Genomic DNA, 19,446 nt, shown 5'->3' on the forward strand with positions numbered 1-19,446 from the left:
CTCCATTATTACCAGTTGTCAACCACATGGCCACTGTCCATCCAAACACGCGCCGTCGAAACTGTCACTCTCTCGCCCGCCTTGCTGCCACACTCCTCTCTTCTCGTCCCATTTTGAAATGTCACTATCCCGCTCCAGCGCCGCCGCCGCCACCCGATCCTGGGCTCTTGCAGCCAAAAGACTGGTTACCGGCCATTTCCTGTTCCTGCTGCTCAGGCGCGCGTCCACGCTCGCGCTCGCCTCTTGCTTGCCACAGACAACCTCTTGGCCGCCATCCATCAGCAGCTTGTTGTGTCACCATGTCTATTGATCATCCTTTATCTTCCTATTCTTCTTCTCCCCCTCTTCTTCCTCTTCTCCACAACCCAACAACCAAATCATGTTGCATCTCAGAGCCATAGTCTCAGAGCCATAGTGTTGAGGCATCCCCATTCACTCCGTATTCTCTTACACAAAAATGATGAAGGTCCTGGACAAGGAACAAAAAGCACAGGCTTTCTCGACCTTACTGCTGACTACTCAGTACCTTGTCATTCCCCGAGTCTCTTGGACCCCCTTTGAACCACTCTCCATGCTACCCATAATCGTCGTAATAATGCGGACCTGCTCATCTGCTCTGTGCACGTCGTGGTTTGTCATCCCAGTGCTCTCTCCCTCCCTCACCACAACTTTTCCCACCAAGCAGGCAGCCCAAGCGATCTCAGCACACTCTTGGTTCGATCTAGCCTAGTGCTCTCCTCTGCCCTCCCCAAATTGCCTCTTCCGGGTTTCCCGCTGCAGCCACCACGCTCAATTTTCCGATCGGGTTTGCATTGCCTATTATCGTCACCCAATCCCGTTTTCCCGCATCTACAGAATCTGGTCATAATTGCCGGTGTCAGCCTCCCCCAGAACTGCGCCCAAAGACATGCCAATCGCTTGCTGTAGGTCTCTTGTGTTCTTACTTGCCTTGTTGGGCTCGCTTCATACGTCTCTGAAGCTTCCTCGGTGAGGCACGCACGCACCACTGTCCCGCGGCCCGGCGGTTCTGTGGTCCCAAAGTAGCATAATGGAGTCTCAACTTGGACAACTCGGACCAGTTTGCCGTTGCATTCTCCAGTAACAGTCATAGGATTATCCAGTTTCCCGCTTCAGAATTGAGCACTACCTTGTCTCTGTGTCAGAAGTCTTTTGTATATTATAGTCTGCTTTGGTCCTGTTTGAACACATCGTTTTGTTTGCACATCATCGCTTGCATCTACAACATCTACACATCCAGATCAACTGGCACCTTCACGCACATCAAAGCATAACAGTTGCTCTCACATACTTTTGTAAACAACTATACAAAAGACACTTATATACAGCTCCCTCGCAGTCTTGTTTCTCTGCCTTTGAGCGCCTTTCCCTTCTGGTTTTGCGACTTGATTGCATCAGCTACCTCTCTAATATTCCTCTCTTCCCTTTTCCGACCTCTACAACCCACACAATTTCACAATGGCCGCTCAAGTCGCTATTCCCAAGACCCAAACTGCCATCATTGCAGCCGACGCCGACGGTACGCTCAAGATCGACAACAATGTGCCCGTGATCGAGCTCGAGCCTGATGCGGTCCTCGTCAAGACTGCCGCGCTCGCCCTGAACCCCGTCGACACCAAGATGTTCAAGGGCTTTGCCGCGGAGGGCGCCATCCTCGGCTTCGACTTTGCCGGCACCGTCGTCGCTGTTGGCTCTGCCATCACCAAGGACGTCAAGGTTGGCGACAGAGTGCTTGGCTCCGCCGACAGCATGGACTGTAAGCGTCCTAGCGGTGGCGCGTTTTGCGAGTACGCCTCCACGCCGGCCAGTCTCACCCTCAAGCTGCCCGACGACATGTCCTTCACCGACGCCGCCTGCATCAGCACCTCCCTGGCCTCGGCCGGCATGGCCCTCTGGTTCAGCATGAAGATCCCCGCCACCATGGCCAGCCCCGCCAGCGGTGATAAGCGTCCCTACGTCCTGGTCTACGGTGGCTCGACCTCGACCGGCACCATGGCCATCCAGCTGCTCAAGAACGCGGGTCTGCGCCCCATTGCTACTTGCTCCCCCCACCATGACGAGTTCGTCCTCTCCTACGGCGCCGAGAAGGTCTTTGACTACCACTCCCCCACCTGCGCAAAGGACATTCGCGCTTACACGGGCAACGCGCTGGCCTACGCCATCGACTGCATCACCCTTGCGTCTTCGATGAAGATCTGCTACGAGGCCGTCGGCCGTGCTGGTGGCCGCTACTGCGCCCTCGACCCCTTCCCCGAGACCCAGGCCACCCGCCGCGTCGTCAAGCCCGATTGGATTCTCGGTTCTACCGTCAAGGGCCGTGGCTCCATGTGGCCGGCCCCCTACGGCCGTGAGCCCGATGCCACGGCCCGCTCGTTCTGCGAGGACCTCTACGCCGCTGCCCAGACTCGCCTGGATGCCGGCGAGCTCAAGAACCACCCCGCCCAGGTTATGCAGGGCGGCTTTGAAGGCGTCCTTGAGGGTATCGAGATGATTCGCCGCAAGGAGGTCAACGGTTTCAAGCTGGTCTACCCTGTCAACTGAGAAAACAAAAGAGTTTCTCGGCCGAGCCCGGATCAAACACACGGCGCACCATGACTACTCAACAACCTACGAAAAAAAAAAGCGGATTTGATATTTTTTCCTGATTTATCCTTGAACATCATTATACTATTACGACAGAGAAGGGGGGGCCCAGTGAAACGCTCTAGAAGTGCCGGCACCAGCTGAACTTGTGCTTACATTGGTGCCGTTGACTGTGTGGGACGCGAGGTTGAACTTCTTGCTGCGCAACGACAATGACAATTGTCGAAAGCCAGACCTAGCCATACATTTCTTTTTCGGGATCAGCAAACGTGGCGGATGAGCATTGTTTTCCATTTCCTGTTTTGCCCATTCTCTTGTCGATCTGATTACCTGCTGCCAGCCATGACTTTTTCACGATTACATAGATTTGTTACTTTGCCTATTTACTTTCAATCTCAGCATCACTCATTCTTCAATTGCTTGCACCTGTCTGCCATCCCATGCTGCATCAATGCATTTCTGACACAATCGGTTGAACTGTAATTGTTGGCTACTGAGCTAGCGTCGGGCAACTTTGCCCACAAGCAGCTTATTAGTGTCGCATTCCGAGACAATGGCCATGGTTCGATCTTAGCTAAGATTGCCAGCGTGTTTTAAACCTACATAATTCTGCACAAAATCTTGCGGGATGATACACGCATTTCCTTTTATGGAATTGTATCACGATGGTGGCTTTTGAAGGGCTTAATCCTACACTCCAAGAGAGTTGAGATGGCTCTGACTGCGGGTAATTATTTCGTAGCCCTTTCAGCATTTGACGGTTCAATTTCCGCTAAATGAATTACAGAGGGGCTGCAATTTGGCGACATTTTTGCCCACAAGGCTGAAATAATCAACCCCTGTCTGGCCGAGAAATGCCGCCCAGCAATAGTAGCAGCAGCAGCAGCAGTGAGCACCGCGATAGGGCAGCAAGTGCACGAGGCCCCCTCGTTAACTGTAAAGAGTATAACGTGGATGTGCATGGACCGGGTGTCTGCATTCTTGGGCCTCCACTGACCATCAGCGGATTGACCAAATACCCCAGCGCCATGTAGGGTACGACGTGACAAGACTCTTGACGACTCCCCAGCCCTACAGTGCCGTTGAACTAGACTTTCGGTCCGGATAGCGCTACTTCATGATGAAGACGTGTCGAGCCTCCATGATGCCATTCAGCTTGCAAAAGTCGTCTTGCGGAAGCGCGGACTCTCCTTCCTTAAGCTGCTGTGTCAGTCCAGCCAGATCAGCCAATGCGCTGCTCGTAGAGACGTCGTGTTGAAAACGGGAAAAGGGTGTCGATGTTGACAACTACCCGGCACTTCTCTGTCACGATCTCACAGTAAAACTCATACCAACGTTTGCAGGCGCCACATTCACTGTGGCTAAAGGTTTACGTTCATCACTGCAGCAATTCGCCCGAGGCGGGCCGAGACTGCGCATCGCAACTCTAACCCGTCGCAACATTAACCATCGCTGGAAACGGGACAATGGCGCCCCAGTCTCTTGGTGCCCTCCATCTGTCAGTTTGAAAGCTGTGCTTATTAGTCAACCTGAACGTGGCCGGCTGTACGGCAACCGTCCTCCACAAGTGCTGACGGGCACATACCCGGCGTGGCGCGTCTCACCCAGTCAGCAAAATAAGGACACCATGCGCGACATGGGCAATGTTACAATGCCATTTTCTAGGTTCACGCAAAGTTGAGAGTTTATTTTTAATTCAATTTGTTCTTTCCGGGTTCTAGAAGACAGTCTATTGCGTGCCTCGATGTCCGCATCCAACCGCGACCGTAATCTTCCCTCGCTGGCTGGTTGTTCGCAGCCTCTATAGACTCCTAATAGAAACAAACCACTCGGTTTTTTTTACCCCTCTCATCCCCGTCGCAGTGTCAGTCAGCCTAAAAGAAGCACCGTATAATCTATCCGTACCCCGTACAGAGTACGCAGATGCTATCAGTAAAACCGACCTGACAATCTGCATGTCTCGTTTCCACGTGCTGAACACCAACCCTCAACCTAGTCTAGACCCTTCGCCGACCTGGCTGTCGGAGTGGCCAACGAGCACAATGGAGGGTAAGTAGTTATGCTAGCCACTCGACGGCATCGCACAGACCATGGATCCCCCGTCTCCCGAATTTGCCTTCTTGGCCATCTATGCCCTTGACCCGAAAAAGCAGACGCCCGATACCCCTGCTCACCATGCACCGAGCTAGCACGGCCGGGAAGGCGCTTTTCCCACACCTTGGCAGCTAGTCTGGTAACCAGGGCGCATCAGATCGGTCCCATAGATCTGGGGATGTCATCCTGTGCCTCCACGCCCCATCCTTGTTGGTGACCCCTTGAGTATCTGGCTCTCGCGCGCGGCGGACCCATCCCAGGTAAGCGACAACCCTTCAACCCCCCCCCCCCCCCCCCCCCAGCAACGCCATCAGCATCGCTGACTTAAGCCTCTCCGATTTCCAATCGCGGTAACCAGGACGCCTCTTATCATCTAATACGGCAGCAAATACCGGATACGTCATAATTCAGACGGACAGAGCCAATGACCTTGACGCCCTTGTTCCCACTCATACCCCTTCCCTCCCCTCCTCTCTCCAAGCATGCACAAGATATCGATTTGTGCATGGAGCTACTGCCACTAGCGGCCACTCATGGCACATGGAACTTTTCTTCCGTCCTTCTCCTGCGTCTCGGGATGCTATTCATGGGCTCAGGTCAACCTAGCCAGCCCAAACGGCCGCCACACCTCTACGGTTCTCGCCTACACCTTGGCTGACAAACTACCCGCCTACGCCCTTTGCATTGGCCCGTTGGCTAAAGCCTCTCCTCCTTCAGGTCCCCTTTTCTCTCATACTGCCACCCCCCTCCCTCAGCTTTCCCACCTCAGATCAATCTTGCTTAGCTACAACGTCTGGGGCAGAGGTTCGTGAGCCTACAGATGCTGCACCCATGCACCTGCAGCTTCATGTAAGACAATCTGCCGCCTTTGCGACGGGCTGATGCGACCATCCCACATTCTCAGCACGTTTTCGCCTTTTGCTCTCCACTACTTCGTTCCCCATTCTCCATGTCGGGTAAGCTCTGCTCAGGGAAGTTGGCCCTGCAAAGCTTCTCCAAAACGGCTTCGGCACCGTGATTATGGATGCCCACGGCCAATCAGCGCTGCCATGGCAAAGCCCAATAGCTCCCGCACGCTCAAAGGTATGATTGCCATAGTCTCCCATCAGACCTAGGCCGGAATAGTACATTTCGTCAGATTATCTCGGGATGGCATGGTACCTATTGCGGTTCAAAGCACCACGGTCGACCGCTACCCACGCGGGAGCGAGAGATGGCCTGCAGTAGCCTTGCCTGATTCATCAACCAGGTTCCCAATAACGGAGCTCTTCATCCCAAAAATATGGGCCTGAAGGAGCTGCACGGCGAGGCTGTAACCAGGATAGCGGCTTGTGAGTCCATCGCCATCGTTACTCTGCCGGCCCTACCACACCACCACATGCAGGACCGCCTCGCCTCTAGCCAGCCACCTCCCTTGCTGGTCGACGTGCGCTTATACGCCTAGTATCTCACCAAAGCATTTGGTATGGGCCGCTCATCCGGAGGCTCTCACTGCGCGTCTCCATACTTTGCACTCAGCGCAGCTTCACGCAACATAAAGACCTTGGCCTGGCTGCTTCTTGGATTCCAGCTCCAAACTATCACAGTCACCCTTCCTTTCCGTGAAAGCCCTATTCACTTTTCCCCTTCCTCCTAATTGATTTGTATCTATCAAACTGAGAAATTCGAGCCCTATTTCTCTTTTTGTTACTTACAATCATACCAACGACTTTTGTTTATACTATTCTCTTCATCAAAACATTTTGTCTCTTCTCTCTCATACCATACATACATTCGGCCCTTGACAAAGACCAATATCATCTATAGACCAGCAATTTATTACACGACCTCGGACTACCAACGAACCCATTCTTCGACAATTCATCACGATCTACACAATGTCTTCCCACCAAAACGAGCCCATTGCCATCATTGGTAACGCTTGCCGATTCCCCGGCGACTCTACTTCTCCTTCCAAGCTCTGGGAGCTTCTGAAGCAACCTCGCGAGGTCTCACGCAACATCGATCGTTTCCAATCTGCTGGTTTCTACAACAAAGATGGCCACTATCACGGTGCTAGCAATGTTCAGCACTCTTACCTCCTGAACGAGGACCCTCGCCTCTTCGATGCCCAATTCTTCAACATCCCTCCTGGCGAGGCCGAGTCTATCGACCCGCAGCAACGCATGATTCTCGAGACTGTCTACGATGCCGTTGAGACTTCTGGTCTCGTCCTGGAGAATCTTCGCGGATCGAACACTGCTGTCTATGTTGGTGTCATGTGTGACGATTACGGCAACATTTGCTACGTTGATCAGGAGTCTATCCCTACCTATGCCGCAACTGGTACTGCTCGTAGTATCCTGTCCAACCGTGTTTCCTTCATCTTCGACTGGAGAGGCCCCTCCATGACCATCGATACTGCCTGCTCTTCGTCCCTGGTTGCCCTCCACCAGGGTGTGCAGGTCCTGCGCAGTGGCACTGCTCCCGTGGCCATTGCCGCTGGTGCCAACCTGATCTTCTCCCCCAACATGTTTATTGCTGAGTCTAACCTCAACATGTTGTCGCCCACCGGCCACTCTCAGATGTGGGATGCCAACGCTGATGGATATGCCCGTGGTGAGGGTATCGCCGCTGTTGTCATGAAGCGCCTCTCTGATGCCATTCGCGATGGTGACAACATTGAGTGCATCATCCGTGAGACTGGTGTTAACCAGGATGGTCACACTCCTGGTATTACCATGCCTAGCCAGGAAGCCCAGACTCGCCTCATCCACGAGACTTACGCTCGTGCTGGCCTCGACCTTTCCAAGCCCGAGGATCGCCCTCAGTACTTTGAAGCCCACGGTACTGGTACCAAGGCCGGTGACGGCGTCGAGTCCAAGGCCATCTACAAGGCCTTCTTCCCGGAATCGGATGACAAGCACGACACTCTCTGGGTCGGCTCAATCAAGACCATTATCGGCCACACCGAGGGTACTGCCGGTATTGCTGGTGTCATGAAGGCCTCTCTTGCCATTCAGAACAAGACCATTCCTCCCAACATGCACTTCAATACTCTCAACCCTGAGATCACTCCATACTACGGAAAGCTCCAGATTGCTACCGCTGCTCAGAACTGGCCTAAACTGGCTGCTGGATCGGTCCCTCGTGCCAGTATCAACAGTTTCGGTTTCGGTGGCACAAACGCCCATGCCATTATTGAAGCTTACGTGCCAGAGGCGCCCAAGGCGCTTACTCAGGCAGCTCCCGCTGTCGCCAACCCACTGGCTCTGACCTTCTCCGCTACGTCTGAGAAGTCTCTCACTAGCTTGATGGCTAACTACCTCGAGTATCTCACTGAGAACTCCGAGGTAGATATCGGTAAGTTGGCGTGGACCTTGCACGACCGCCGTTCTACCTTCACATACCGTAGCTCGGTTGCTGCTCAGACTCAGGATGAGCTCGTTACCAAGCTGCAGAAGGCTGTGGAGGATCAGCAGTCTGGAAACTCTTCCGCTGTCACCCGTGGTACCTCCGCCAAGAAGAACCTCCTCGGTGTCTTCACTGGCCAGGGTGCTCAGTGGGCTACTATGGGTAGAGATCTCATCTTATCCTCCAAGTTTGCCGAGAACATCATCGATAAACTTGAGAAGTCGCTCGGTGAGCTGCCTGAGAGTGATCGCCCATCTTGGTCCCTCAAGGACCAGATGCTGGCCGACCCCTCCAAGTCGCGCATCACTGAGGGTGAGTTGTCTCAGCCCCTCTGCACTGCCGTTCAGGTTATGCTGGTCGAGATGCTCAAGGTAGCTGGCATTGAGTTTGACAGTGTCGTTGGCCACTCCAGTGGTGAGATCGGTGCCGCATATGCCTCCGGCTTTATCAATGATACTGATGCCATCCGCATTGCGTACTACCGTGGTCGCTATGCCTACCTGGCTCGTGGCCCTGAGGGCCAGCGTGGTGGTATGTTGGCTGCTGGTACCACTCTGGAGGACGCTCGCGAGCTCTGCGAGCTCCCTGCTTTTGAGGGCCGTGTCAGCGTTGCTGCTTACAACTCTTCTTCGTCCGTTACTCTGTCCGGTGACTTGGATGCTATTGAGGAGGTCAAGGAGGTTCTTGAGGATGAGAAGATGTTCAACCGCCAGCTCAAGGTTGATACCGCCTACCACTCTCATCACATGATCCCTTGCTCCAAGAAGTACTATGAAGCTCTTGATGCTTGCAAGATTAACATCATGACGCCGTCTGGACGTACCAAGTGGTACTCTTCCGTTTACGACGGCAAGGTCATGGAGCCTGTCGATGCTCTCAAGCATCAGTACTGGGTTGACAACATGGTCAACATTGTTCTGTTTGCCACTGCTCTTGGCTCTGCTCTCAGGAACTCTGAGCCCAAGCTTACCCAGGCCATCGAGGTTGGCCCCCATGCTGCTCTCAAAGGCCCCGCCTCCACTGTCATTGAGGAGACCATCAAGTCGACTATTCCCTACACTGGCACCCTTGCTCGTGGCCAGAACGACGTCAGTGCCATGGCTACTTGCTTTGCCTATCTATGGGCCCAGTTCGGCCGCTCTTCTGCCAACTGGAAGGCTTACTACGGCCTCTTTGCCGACTCTACCCCCAAGACAATGCTCAACCTTCCCAGCTACCCCTTCAACCACGAGCGTCTCTTCTGGTACGAGGCCCGTAAGTCTCGTGTCAACCGTCTTCGTGAAGATCCTGCGCATGTCCTCCTCGGTACCCGCACCGACACCATCAACGAGCGTGAACTCCGCTGGCGCAACTATATCCACTCTGGTGAGATTCCCTGGCTCCAGGGACATAACATCCAGGGTCAGACTTTGTTTCCCGCCGCTGGTTTCCTTGTAATGGCTGTTGAGGCTGCCCGCATTGCTGGCCGTGCTGAAGCCATCCAGGCTATTGAGCTGAAGGACTCGGCCATTCACCGTGCCCTGGCCATCAGTGAAGACAAGGGTATCGAGACCCTCTTCACACTCTCCAACGTCACTATCAATGAGGCTGACGACGGCACTTCCGTTTTGACCGCTCGCTTTGCTTGCGATGCTTGTCTTCAGAAGCAGTCTGACAACTTTGTCTCCATTGCTAGCGGTGATGTTATCATGACCTACGGCACACCCTCCTCGTCTGCCCTTGTTGAATACCCCAAAGAGGAGGGTCTCGGCATGCTTGACGTCGATGCTGACCTCTTCTACGCTTACCTTGCCAACATCGGCTACAACTATGCCGACATGTTCAAGGGCATTACCTCGCTCCGCAGAACCACTGACTTGGCTCAGGGTGTCATCACCACCAAGGTTCCTGAGGCCCTGGCCGATGAGCCTATTGACCAGTTCCTCCTCCACCCATCTACTCTCGATGTTGCTTTCCAAGCCATCTTCGCTGCCATCTCTTTCCCTGGTGACGGTGCTCTCTGGGCCCTGCATATTCCCACAACCATCCGTCGCGTCACCATCAACCCGGTCGTTTGTCCCATGAACGGTGGCGTTGATGAGCAGGTTCGCTTCTCTGCTACCTCCAACCGTGCTGACGACGGTACATTCTCCGGATGTGTCGACATTTTCCCTGTCCACAGTGACTATTCTCTGTGCCAGGTTGAAGGTCTTGAGGTCAGCCCCGTCTCGCCCCCTACTGCAAAGGATGACCGTCCTTTCTTCGGTCAAACCAACCACTGGCTCAGTCTCCCTGATGCCGACGCCTTTGCCACCGCCCTCCGCATCTCTTCTACCCAGGAGGGTGAGAAGTCGCAGCTTGACCGCCTTGCTGTCTCCTACCTTCGCAACATCCTCCAGTCTTCCAGCCACGAGACTGATCAGCTCAAGTCGTGGGCCCAGACTGTCCTCGCCAACCTCGGCAAGAAGGCTTCTCTCCCTGCTATTGAGCAGTCAGACGTTGCTGTCCAGGACAACTCCGCTTACAATACCAATTTCAGCATTCTGAAGACCATTGGCGCCGGTATTGAGAATGGTGAGCTTCCCCGGGGAACTGACGCTTCGACTCTTCTCAACACCTTCTACGAGACTTCTCTGGGTGCTGCCGAGGCTCGTGAGGCTCTTGGTGTCCTTGCCCAGCAGATTGTGCGTCGCTACCCCCACATGAACATTCTGGACCTCTCCAGCGGTTCTGGTAGTGTCACCAAGACCGTCATGAACAAGATTGGTGCTCTCTTCTCTGCCTACACTTGTACCAATGCTACCGATGACCACTTTGCTCAGCTTTCCAAGGAGCACCCTGCCATTTCGACCAAGACAATCGACTTCGCTGAGGATCTTGAGGAGCAAGGCTTCTTTGCCGGCTCCTACGACCTTGTCATTGCCGGTAACGGTTTCCACAGCATCAAGGACAACGTCGACGGCATGCAGAAGCTTCGCTCTCTCGTCCGCCCTGGTGGCTACCTCCTTGCCCAGCAGATCACCAACTCCGATTCTGCTCATGTTGGTCTGACCGTCGCTAGCGTTGCTCTTGAGCCCGAAGAGGTCAGCAGCACTGCCTCCCTCGTCGCTGACCTCGGCGAGTACGACGAGATTTTCCGCACGGCTGGATTCTCTGGCATTGACACCGTCACTCCCGACTCTGCCAGCCCTTTCACCGTCTTCGTTTCTCAAGCTATTGATCAGCAGGTTCTCAACATCCGTGAGCCCCTGCAGTCTAGCAAGGTTGACCTCGAGAACGTCCTCCTCATTGGTGGTCAGCGCTTCCAGGTCTCTCGCATGGTAGACACCATGAAGAGACAACTGGCTCCTTTCGCCAAGAATGTTAACACCATTCGCTCTCTTAATGAACTCGACGCTTCTATGCTGGCCACTCGCCCTTACATCATCTCGCTGACTGAGCTTGACGACCCGTTCTTCGAGAACCTTACTGAGACCAAGTGGGAGGCGCTCAAGACCCTCTTCTTCCGTTCTCGTTACATCCTCTGGGCCACCCAGGGTGCCAATGGCGATGCTCCTTATGCCAACGTTATGAAGGGTGTCGTCCGCTGTATGCTTGTCGAAATTCCCCATCTTCACGCCCAGATGTTCAACATCGAGGGTCAGCTGAAGCCCGAGCAGCACTCCCAGACTATTGTTGAGTCTGTCATGCGTCTCCATATCTCCGACACCTGGAAGGACAAGGTCCCGGCCTATGACCCCCTCTGGACTGTCGAGCGTGAGTACATGCTCAAGGATGACAAGCTTTGGATCATGCGCTACGACTCCGAGGAGAATCTTAACGCGGGTTACAACGCCCTCCGCCGCCGCGTTGTCCAGGACGTTTCTACTAAGGACCAGGTCGTTGCTCTTACCCCTGAGAAGCAGCTTCAGCAGTACCGCCTTTCTCCCAAGGCCACTGTCGAGATTGAGGGTATTCCCAACAGCACCATCACCGTCCACCAGTCCCTGTCTTCTGCTATCAAGGTAGAAAACCTTGGCTTCATGCACCTGAGTGTGGGCAAGGAGGCTGAGACTGGATCTACTGTCATCGCTTTCTCAGAGAAGAACCAGTCCTCTCTCACGCTTCCCAAGTCTCGCCTTCTCGCTGTCGACGTTCCTGAGGGCAAGGAGCGCAGCCTTCTGGTGGCTATTGCCTGCAACATGCTTGCTTCTGACCTTCTCGGCAAGGTCACTGCTGGTGATCGTATCGTTCTCCACGAGCCTCCCACGGTCCTGGCCAAGCTTCTGACCGAGCGTGTTGCCAATACTGGTGTGCAGCTTCTTTTCACCACTACCCGCAGAAAGGCCGCCCTCCAGGCTCAGTGGAAGCATATTCATGCCTACAGCACTGACCGTGACATGCGCCAGATCACTGCTGCTAACACTGCTGTCTTTGTTGACTTCTCCAACAACGAGAAGCGCCGCGATGTTGTCGAGCACCTGACGGAAGGTCTTCCATTCGGTACTCGCAAGTACGAGCTTGGTGACTTCTTGCCTTCCCGATCTATTCTCTACTCAGACAGCTCCGAGGAGCAGGTCAGCGCTGCTCTTGAGAACGCCCACTCCACTGCCATTGCTGAGCGCAGCTCTGTTGCCTTTGACACTGTTGCCAACACCCGCATTCAGCAGATCGCTGACGACGCTGATCTGGCCGAAACTCTCACCACTGTCGATTGGACTGATGCTACTCCTTTCCCTGCCAGTGTTACTCTCGCCATGGAGGAAGTCAACTTCCGCCCTGATCGTACTTACTTCCTCATTGGTATGACCGGATCTCTGGGTCTGTCTACTTGCGAGTACATGATGGAGCGTGGTGCCCGCTTCTTTGCTCTGTCTTCTCGTCGCCCCAACGTTGATAAACGCTGGCTCGACAAGGTCAGCAAGCAGTATGGCGCCGTCGTCAAGGCCTTCCCTCTTGATATCACCAGCCGTGCCAGTCTCCAGAAAGTGCACGATGATATCAACGACACTATGCCTCCTATTGCTGGTGTTGCCAATGGTGCGCTGATCATGCGCGATGGTCTCTTCATGGAGTCCAGCTGCGACACTATGAATGAAGCTCTTGGCCCGAAGGTTGCTGGCTCCGTCTTCCTCGATGACCTCTTCTACAACACCAACCTGGACTTCTTTATTCTGTACTCTTCCCTTGTCTACGTTACTGGTAACATTGGTCAAACCTCTTATGCTGCCGGTAACGGATTCATGGTCAGCTTGGTCCACGGCCGTCGTGCTCGTGGCCTCAATGCTTCCGTCATGAACCTCGGTGGTATCAGCGGTATCGGCTACATCACTCGTACTGACCACGGTATTCTTGGTAAGCTTGACATTCTTGGATACGGTATCATGTCCGAGCTTGACTACAAATACTTCTTCGCCGAGTCCGTCATGGCTGGTGCTGCCGATTCCGGCCGCAACCCCGAAGTGTCTGCCGGTCTTCGATATGTCAACAAGACTGAGAAGAACCCCCCCAAGTGGGTTGTCGATCCCAAGTTCTCTCACTACGTCATTGACCGCACTTCTCGTGATGGTGGTGACAAGGGTGGCGACAGCGCCATGTCTACCAAGGCCCAGCTTCTTGAGGCCACCACCGAAAAAGAGGCCTTCAACATCATTCTCAACGCCCTCATGGCTATGCTAGGCAAGAAGCTTGATCTTCCGCCCACCGAGAGTGTTCACTCTGACGTTGCCATTGTTGAGATGGGTGTTGACTCTCTTGTCGCTGTCGACCTGCGCTCTTGGTTCTCCAACGAGTTCGAGCACGACATTCCCGTCATCAAGATTCTCGGAGGTGCCACCCTTGCCGACCTGGTCGAGGACACTGTTGCCAACATGTCTCCTGATATCTGCCCTAACATTAGCGGTGGAGCTGGCGACGATGCTGAGGCTAAGCCTGAGGCTGCTGTTGAAGCCCCCGCCACTACCACTGCTGCTGTTGAAACTTCAAGTGGTGACTCTGCCTCCTCCAGTGATGAGCGTGAGAGTGCTACCTCGGTCGAGACTGTTCCCACTCCCGCAGTCAAGCCCACCAAGGAAGTCGTCGCTGCTTCCGAGCCTACTGTCGCTGTTGTCCCCAAGAAGCACTTTGTTCGCGAGGAAAAGATGACCCACGGTTGCTCTCGCTTCTGGTTCCTCCGTCAGTACCTGGAGGATTCCACCTGCTTCAACGTCCTGGTTCAGACCCGTCTCAATGGCAAGATTGACTCTGCTCGTCTCCAGGAGGCTGTCCGCAAGCTCGGTGCCCGCCATGAGTCTCTCCGCACTGCCTTCTTCGTCTCTGAGAAGGGTGAGCCTCGCATGGGTGTCATGTCGGACTCGCTTCTCCGCCTCGAGGTTGACAAGATCCAGGAAATCAGCCAAGCTGAGAAGGCCTACAAGGACATGATGGGCTACAACTTCGATATTGAGCGTGGTGAGGTTATTCGCATGCGCCTTCTCTCCCTCTCTGAGACCGACCATGTTTTCATCTTCGGTGTCCACCACATCGCCATGGATGGTTTCTCTTTCAACCTCATGATCCGTGATCTCGACATGATGTACCAGGGAAAGCCTGTTCCCCAGATCCCTGCTCAGTTCACCGATTTTGCCATCCAGCAGCGCCGCGATGTCGAGGCCGGCCGCATGCGCAACGACATTGCCTTCTGGAAGAAGACCTTCTCCAGCATCCCTGACCCTCTCCCCCTCTTCCCATTCACCGGTGTCGGCAACCGTATGCCTCTGGTCAAGTACGAGCACGAGGAGGTTGAGCTCAGCCTGGACGCCGCTATGGCCCAGAAGATCCGCAACCTCTGTCGCCAGAATCGCTGCACCACCTTCCACTTCTTCCTTGCCACCTTCCAAATCTTCCTTTCCAAGTGGCTCGAGGTCGATGATCTCTGCATTGGTATCGCTGATGCCAACCGCAGCGACATCAAGACCCTGTCCACCATCGGTTTCCTCCTCAACCTTGTGCCTCTCCGCTTCAGTGCTCTGAACGGCAAGGCTCCCTTCTCCAGCGTTCTGGCTGCCGCCAAGCAGACTGCTTACAACAGTCTGGCCCATTCCAAACTTCCTTTCGACCTCCTCCTTGAGGAGCTCAACCTTCCCCGTTCCTCTTCTACTAGCCCTCTTTTCCAGGCCTTCCTTGATTACCGCCAGCTCGCTGTCAAGACTCCTCCTATGCTGGAGTCCAACGCCGAGGGCGAGCAGAACTTTGGTGCTACTTCTTACGATGTCATCCTTGATGTCACTGATTACGCCATGGCTGACATTAAGATCAAGTGGCAGACCCAGAAGGCCCTCTACAACACTAAGCATACTGAGGCCATGATGGAAAGCTACATGAGCCTTCTCAACCACTTCGCCAACAGCGCTACTTCTTCTGTCGAATCCGCTCCTCTGTACCGCCCCGAGGCTGTCAAGGCCGCCGTTGAGGCTGGCCAGGGTTCCCAGTTCGATGCCCAGTGGCCCGAAACTCTCTCCCTGAAGATTGATGAGATCTCTGCAAACGTTCCCGAGAGTGTTGCTCTTGTCGATGCCTCCAACAAGTTCACTTATACCTCCATGAACCGCCTCATTGACCAGATCACCGACGAGCTCATTCAGGGTGGTGTCAAGCCTGGTGACAAGGTCGGTATTTTCCAGCAGCCGTCTAGCCTTTGGATCAGCTCTCTTCTCGCTGTCTGGCGTGCGGGTGCTGTCTATGTACCTCTTGACCCCCGCAACGGTGTCCCTCGTCTTGCTTCCACTGTCGGTGTTGTCCAGCCCCAGGCCATCATCCACGACAACACCAACGCCAAGGACATTACTGCTCTCGCTGCCCCGGCCAGTGCTAGCATTATTAACATCAACGATGTTCGCAAGAAGAATGCTACCGTCGCTCACCGCCCTAACCTTTCCACTGGTGACTCTTCTGCCATCATTGTCTCTAGCTCTGGATCGACCGGTGTCCCTAAGTGCATTGAAGTTCGTCACTCGAGCTTGATCAACCTCTTTGAAGGTGATAGCAAGACCTGGAAGCTCGGCAGTGCCAAGGTGCTCCAGCAGAGTGCCTACAGCTTCGATATCTCTTTGGATCAGATCATGACTGCTTTCGTCAACGGCGGCACTCTCTACGTCGCCTCCGAAGAGGAGCGTACCAACCCTGAGCTGATTGCCAATGTCATTGTTGAGAACAACATCAACTACACCACCGCTACTCCTTCCGAGTACTCTAACTGGATCGGTTTTGCCTCTGACACCCTTTCCAAGGCCTCCAGCTGGCGCATTGCCAACGTCGGTGGTGAAGGATGGAACAGCACCCTGCGTGACTCTTTTGCCAACCTCAAGCTTTCTGAGCTCGTGATCCGCAACAACTACGGTCCCGCCGAGGCCAGTGTCTGGGCCACCCGCCACCCCATCGAGTATCCCGGCAAAGGCACGCTCATCCCCGCCGGTCCCGCTCTCTCCAACTACTCCTTCTACATCATTGACAAGAAGAACAACGTTGTTCCCACTGGTGTTCAGGGTGAAATCCTGATCGGTGGAGCCGGTGTCGCCGTCGGCTACTACAAGAACGCTGAGCTTACAAAGGAGAAGTTCATCACTGACAAGCACGCTACTGAGGCTCATGCCGCCAAGGGCTGGAACCGGGCCTACAAGACTGGTGACAAGGGCTACTTGACCGAAGATGGTACTCTTATCGTCCAAGGCCGTATCAGTGGTGACACTCAGATCAAGCTCCGTGGTTTCCGTATCGAGCTTGAGGATATCGAGTCCACAATCGTTCATGCTTCCCAGGGCGTTCTTACCCGTGCTGTCGCCAGCGTTCGTGGCGATGGTCCTGCTAGCTACCTCGTCGCTTTTGCCGAGTTCGCTGACGGCTACCCCGCCGAGGAGCAGGATGCTTACCTGTCCAAGCTTATTCCCAAGCTGCCTTTGCCTCAGTACATGCGTCCCAACTTGATGGTTCCTATTGCCGATATTCCGGTCAACTCGCACAACAAGGTCAACCGCCTGGCTATTGCTACTCTCCCTCTCCGCACTGCCTCCTCTGACAACAACTCCAACACCGAGCTCACGGAAACTGCCAAGACCATCCGTGACATCTGGGTTGACATCCTGCCAGAATCTATCATCCAGAACACCACTCTCAACGGCTCCAGCGACTTCTTCGTCCTCGGCGGTAATTCCCTTCTCACTGTCCGCCTCCAGTCCCGCCTTCGTGAGATCTATGGTGTCTTTGTTCCCCTCATTAAGATCATGGAGTCTTCCACTCTTGCTGGTCTCGGCAACACTCTCGACGAGCTCCTTGCTAACACAGAGATCAACTGGGATGTTGAGACTGCCCTCAGTGACGATATTCTGAGTGTCACTCCTGTCAACGCCAATACTACGCGACCCAAGACTTCGGGCCTGACTGTTATTCTCACGGGTGTTTCTGGTTTCATTGGTCGCCACCTCCTCCAGCGCTTGATCGAAGACAAGAACGTTTCCGCCATTCACTGTGTGGCCGTTCGCAACATCGAAATGGACAGTCCCTCCCGCCAGAAGATGAAGGCTCTCATCTCCGCCACTGATAAGGTCCAGCTTCATCCTGGTGATCTCTCTGAGCCTCGTCTTGGTCTCTCTGACGCTGAGTTTGAGACTCTCTCCAAGAAAGCCGACATGATTGTGCACAGTGGTGCCAACCGTTCTTTCTGGAGTGCCTACGACATGGTTCGCGCCCCCAATGTGCAGTCTACCAAGGAGCTTGCTCTGATGGCCGCCATCGCCCTCCGTGACTCTAACAAGGTCGTCCCCTTCCACTTTATGTCTGGTAGCGAGGACGCTGGTATTGAGCCTTCTACCGATGGTTCCAACGGCTATGTTGCCTCCAAGTGGGCCAGTGAGCAGTTCCTTCAGCGTTTTGCCGACAAGCTTGGTCTCCCCGTTCACGTCCACCGTCAGCTTCCTGTTCCCGAGGGCCGCACCGCACAGGGTGAGGAACTCGACAGCATTCTGCAGGAGTTTGTCGATGTTGCTGCCAAGATGCCTGAGCTACCCAACCCTGACACATGGCGTGGATACTACGACCTTATCCCCGCCGATCGTCTTTCTGATGATGTCGTGGATCTGGCCATGTCTGCTCTGGTTTCTACTGATAACACCTTCAGCAAGCACTCTCACTACAGCTCTGTCCGCATGGACATTGGTGAGGTGATCAAGAAGATTGACTCGCTAGACGAGTACAAGAACACTGACCGCCCCTTGATTCCTGCCCACGTTTGGGTTGGCAAGGCCAAGATTGCGGGTTTCAGATACCAGTTCTCCACCATGAAGATGTCCCTGCAAGATGCTGAGGGCAAGAACATGGGTTTCCTTGAGCGGTAAACAACTTACCCCTCCAAAAAACAATTTCACTTCTACTCAGATTGTCATCATGAGGCATAAAGTGCCTATTCACACCATTTCTTCTCTTTCTTTTTTTCTTTTGTATCGAAGCGTCATAGATTTTCTGACTTTTCATGATTGCATGGCATATATGCATTTATTTCCTTTCTGTTATATAAGATGATAGTACAAAATACAAATCATTAGGGCTCAACCTTTTTGCTTACCTTACCGGTGATTGTAGTTGTGTGAGAAACTTTCGAGCTGTAGCCAAGTAGTAATGCAGACAAGTCTGATACCTAATAAGCGAGGTGGAAGAACAAGGAGAAAAGAGAAAACAATGCTAATCGTATCTTTTTTGTGAAAAAGTACGGCAACTCAAAAGCACATCGTCTAAAAGTGTGGTCGAGTCGTCTGATTATTTTGTCTTGTGCTGAATCGGAGCACCGGGCACAGTCACCAGTATTCTTCATTTTCATCAAAGCCAGCTGGCCTTGTCTTATATTAATTGAGCACAACGGGAGTTGGTAGCGGTGAGCAACCGCGTCACCGAATTCCGGTCGACGCAACACTGCTACAATACATCCTGTCGGTGGTTGACGACGCTGGTGGCTGAGCAGGGTCATCCCGCGTCTTCGACGCAACCAAGCAATTAAAGAAAATTCTTTCACGGCGCGAACTCAAACCAGGGATTCGTAACCACAGACCCACTCCTTCCATGAAAATAGGGATTCGAGGAGAAATCGTCATGTACGACCGGGATTCGGGAGCGTTGCCGCTAGTGCAAGGCACCCAGAAGCTGCCTCGCCGGGACTCGCGCTACTCTCACCCATTCTTGGCTTGATGTATTGCTTGTTGTAGTGGAGTAGATCTATGCGAGAATCGAGAAGTAGCACAAGGGTCTAAAAAAGCTGTCGTCATCGCGCGGGAACGGGATTCGGGAGTGGAGAGCTAAGGGTATGTGGCATTCATTCTCAGTGCGGGCGACCCCGGCCACTTTGCAAATCTAAAAGACTAAGATGGGACTATTGAA

General features: G+C 53.9%; 2 protein-coding genes across 2 annotated transcripts; both read left to right on the forward strand.

Annotated features, from left to right (window-relative positions):
* Positions 1 to 1,476: 1,476 nt before the first annotated feature.
* Positions 1,477 to 2,559, forward strand: V2A60_003370 (zinc-binding alcohol dehydrogenase family protein; the record flags this gene model as incomplete). The annotated part of the gene is made up of 1 exon (XM_083254706.1): positions 1,477 to 2,559. One exon carries the CDS (start codon positions 1,477 to 1,479, stop codon positions 2,557 to 2,559), a length of 1,083 nt encoding a protein of 360 aa, XP_083110832.1.
* A 4,013-nt stretch (positions 2,560 to 6,572) lies between these two features.
* Positions 6,573 to 18,413, forward strand: V2A60_003371 (uncharacterized protein; the record flags this gene model as incomplete). Its single annotated transcript, XM_083254707.1, has 2 exons — positions 6,573 to 8,400; positions 8,464 to 18,413. The coding sequence occupies 2 exons, from the start codon at positions 6,573 to 6,575 to the stop codon at positions 18,411 to 18,413; spliced, it is 11,778 nt and encodes a 3,925-aa protein (XP_083110833.1).
* Between the last annotated feature and the right edge of the window lie 1,033 nt (positions 18,414 to 19,446).

The sequence above is a fragment of the Cordyceps javanica genome, chromosome 2 (genome assembly GCF_051103115.1).
Source record: "Cordyceps javanica chromosome 2, complete sequence".
Taxonomy (NCBI): Eukaryota; Fungi; Ascomycota; class Sordariomycetes; order Hypocreales; family Cordycipitaceae; genus Cordyceps; species Cordyceps javanica.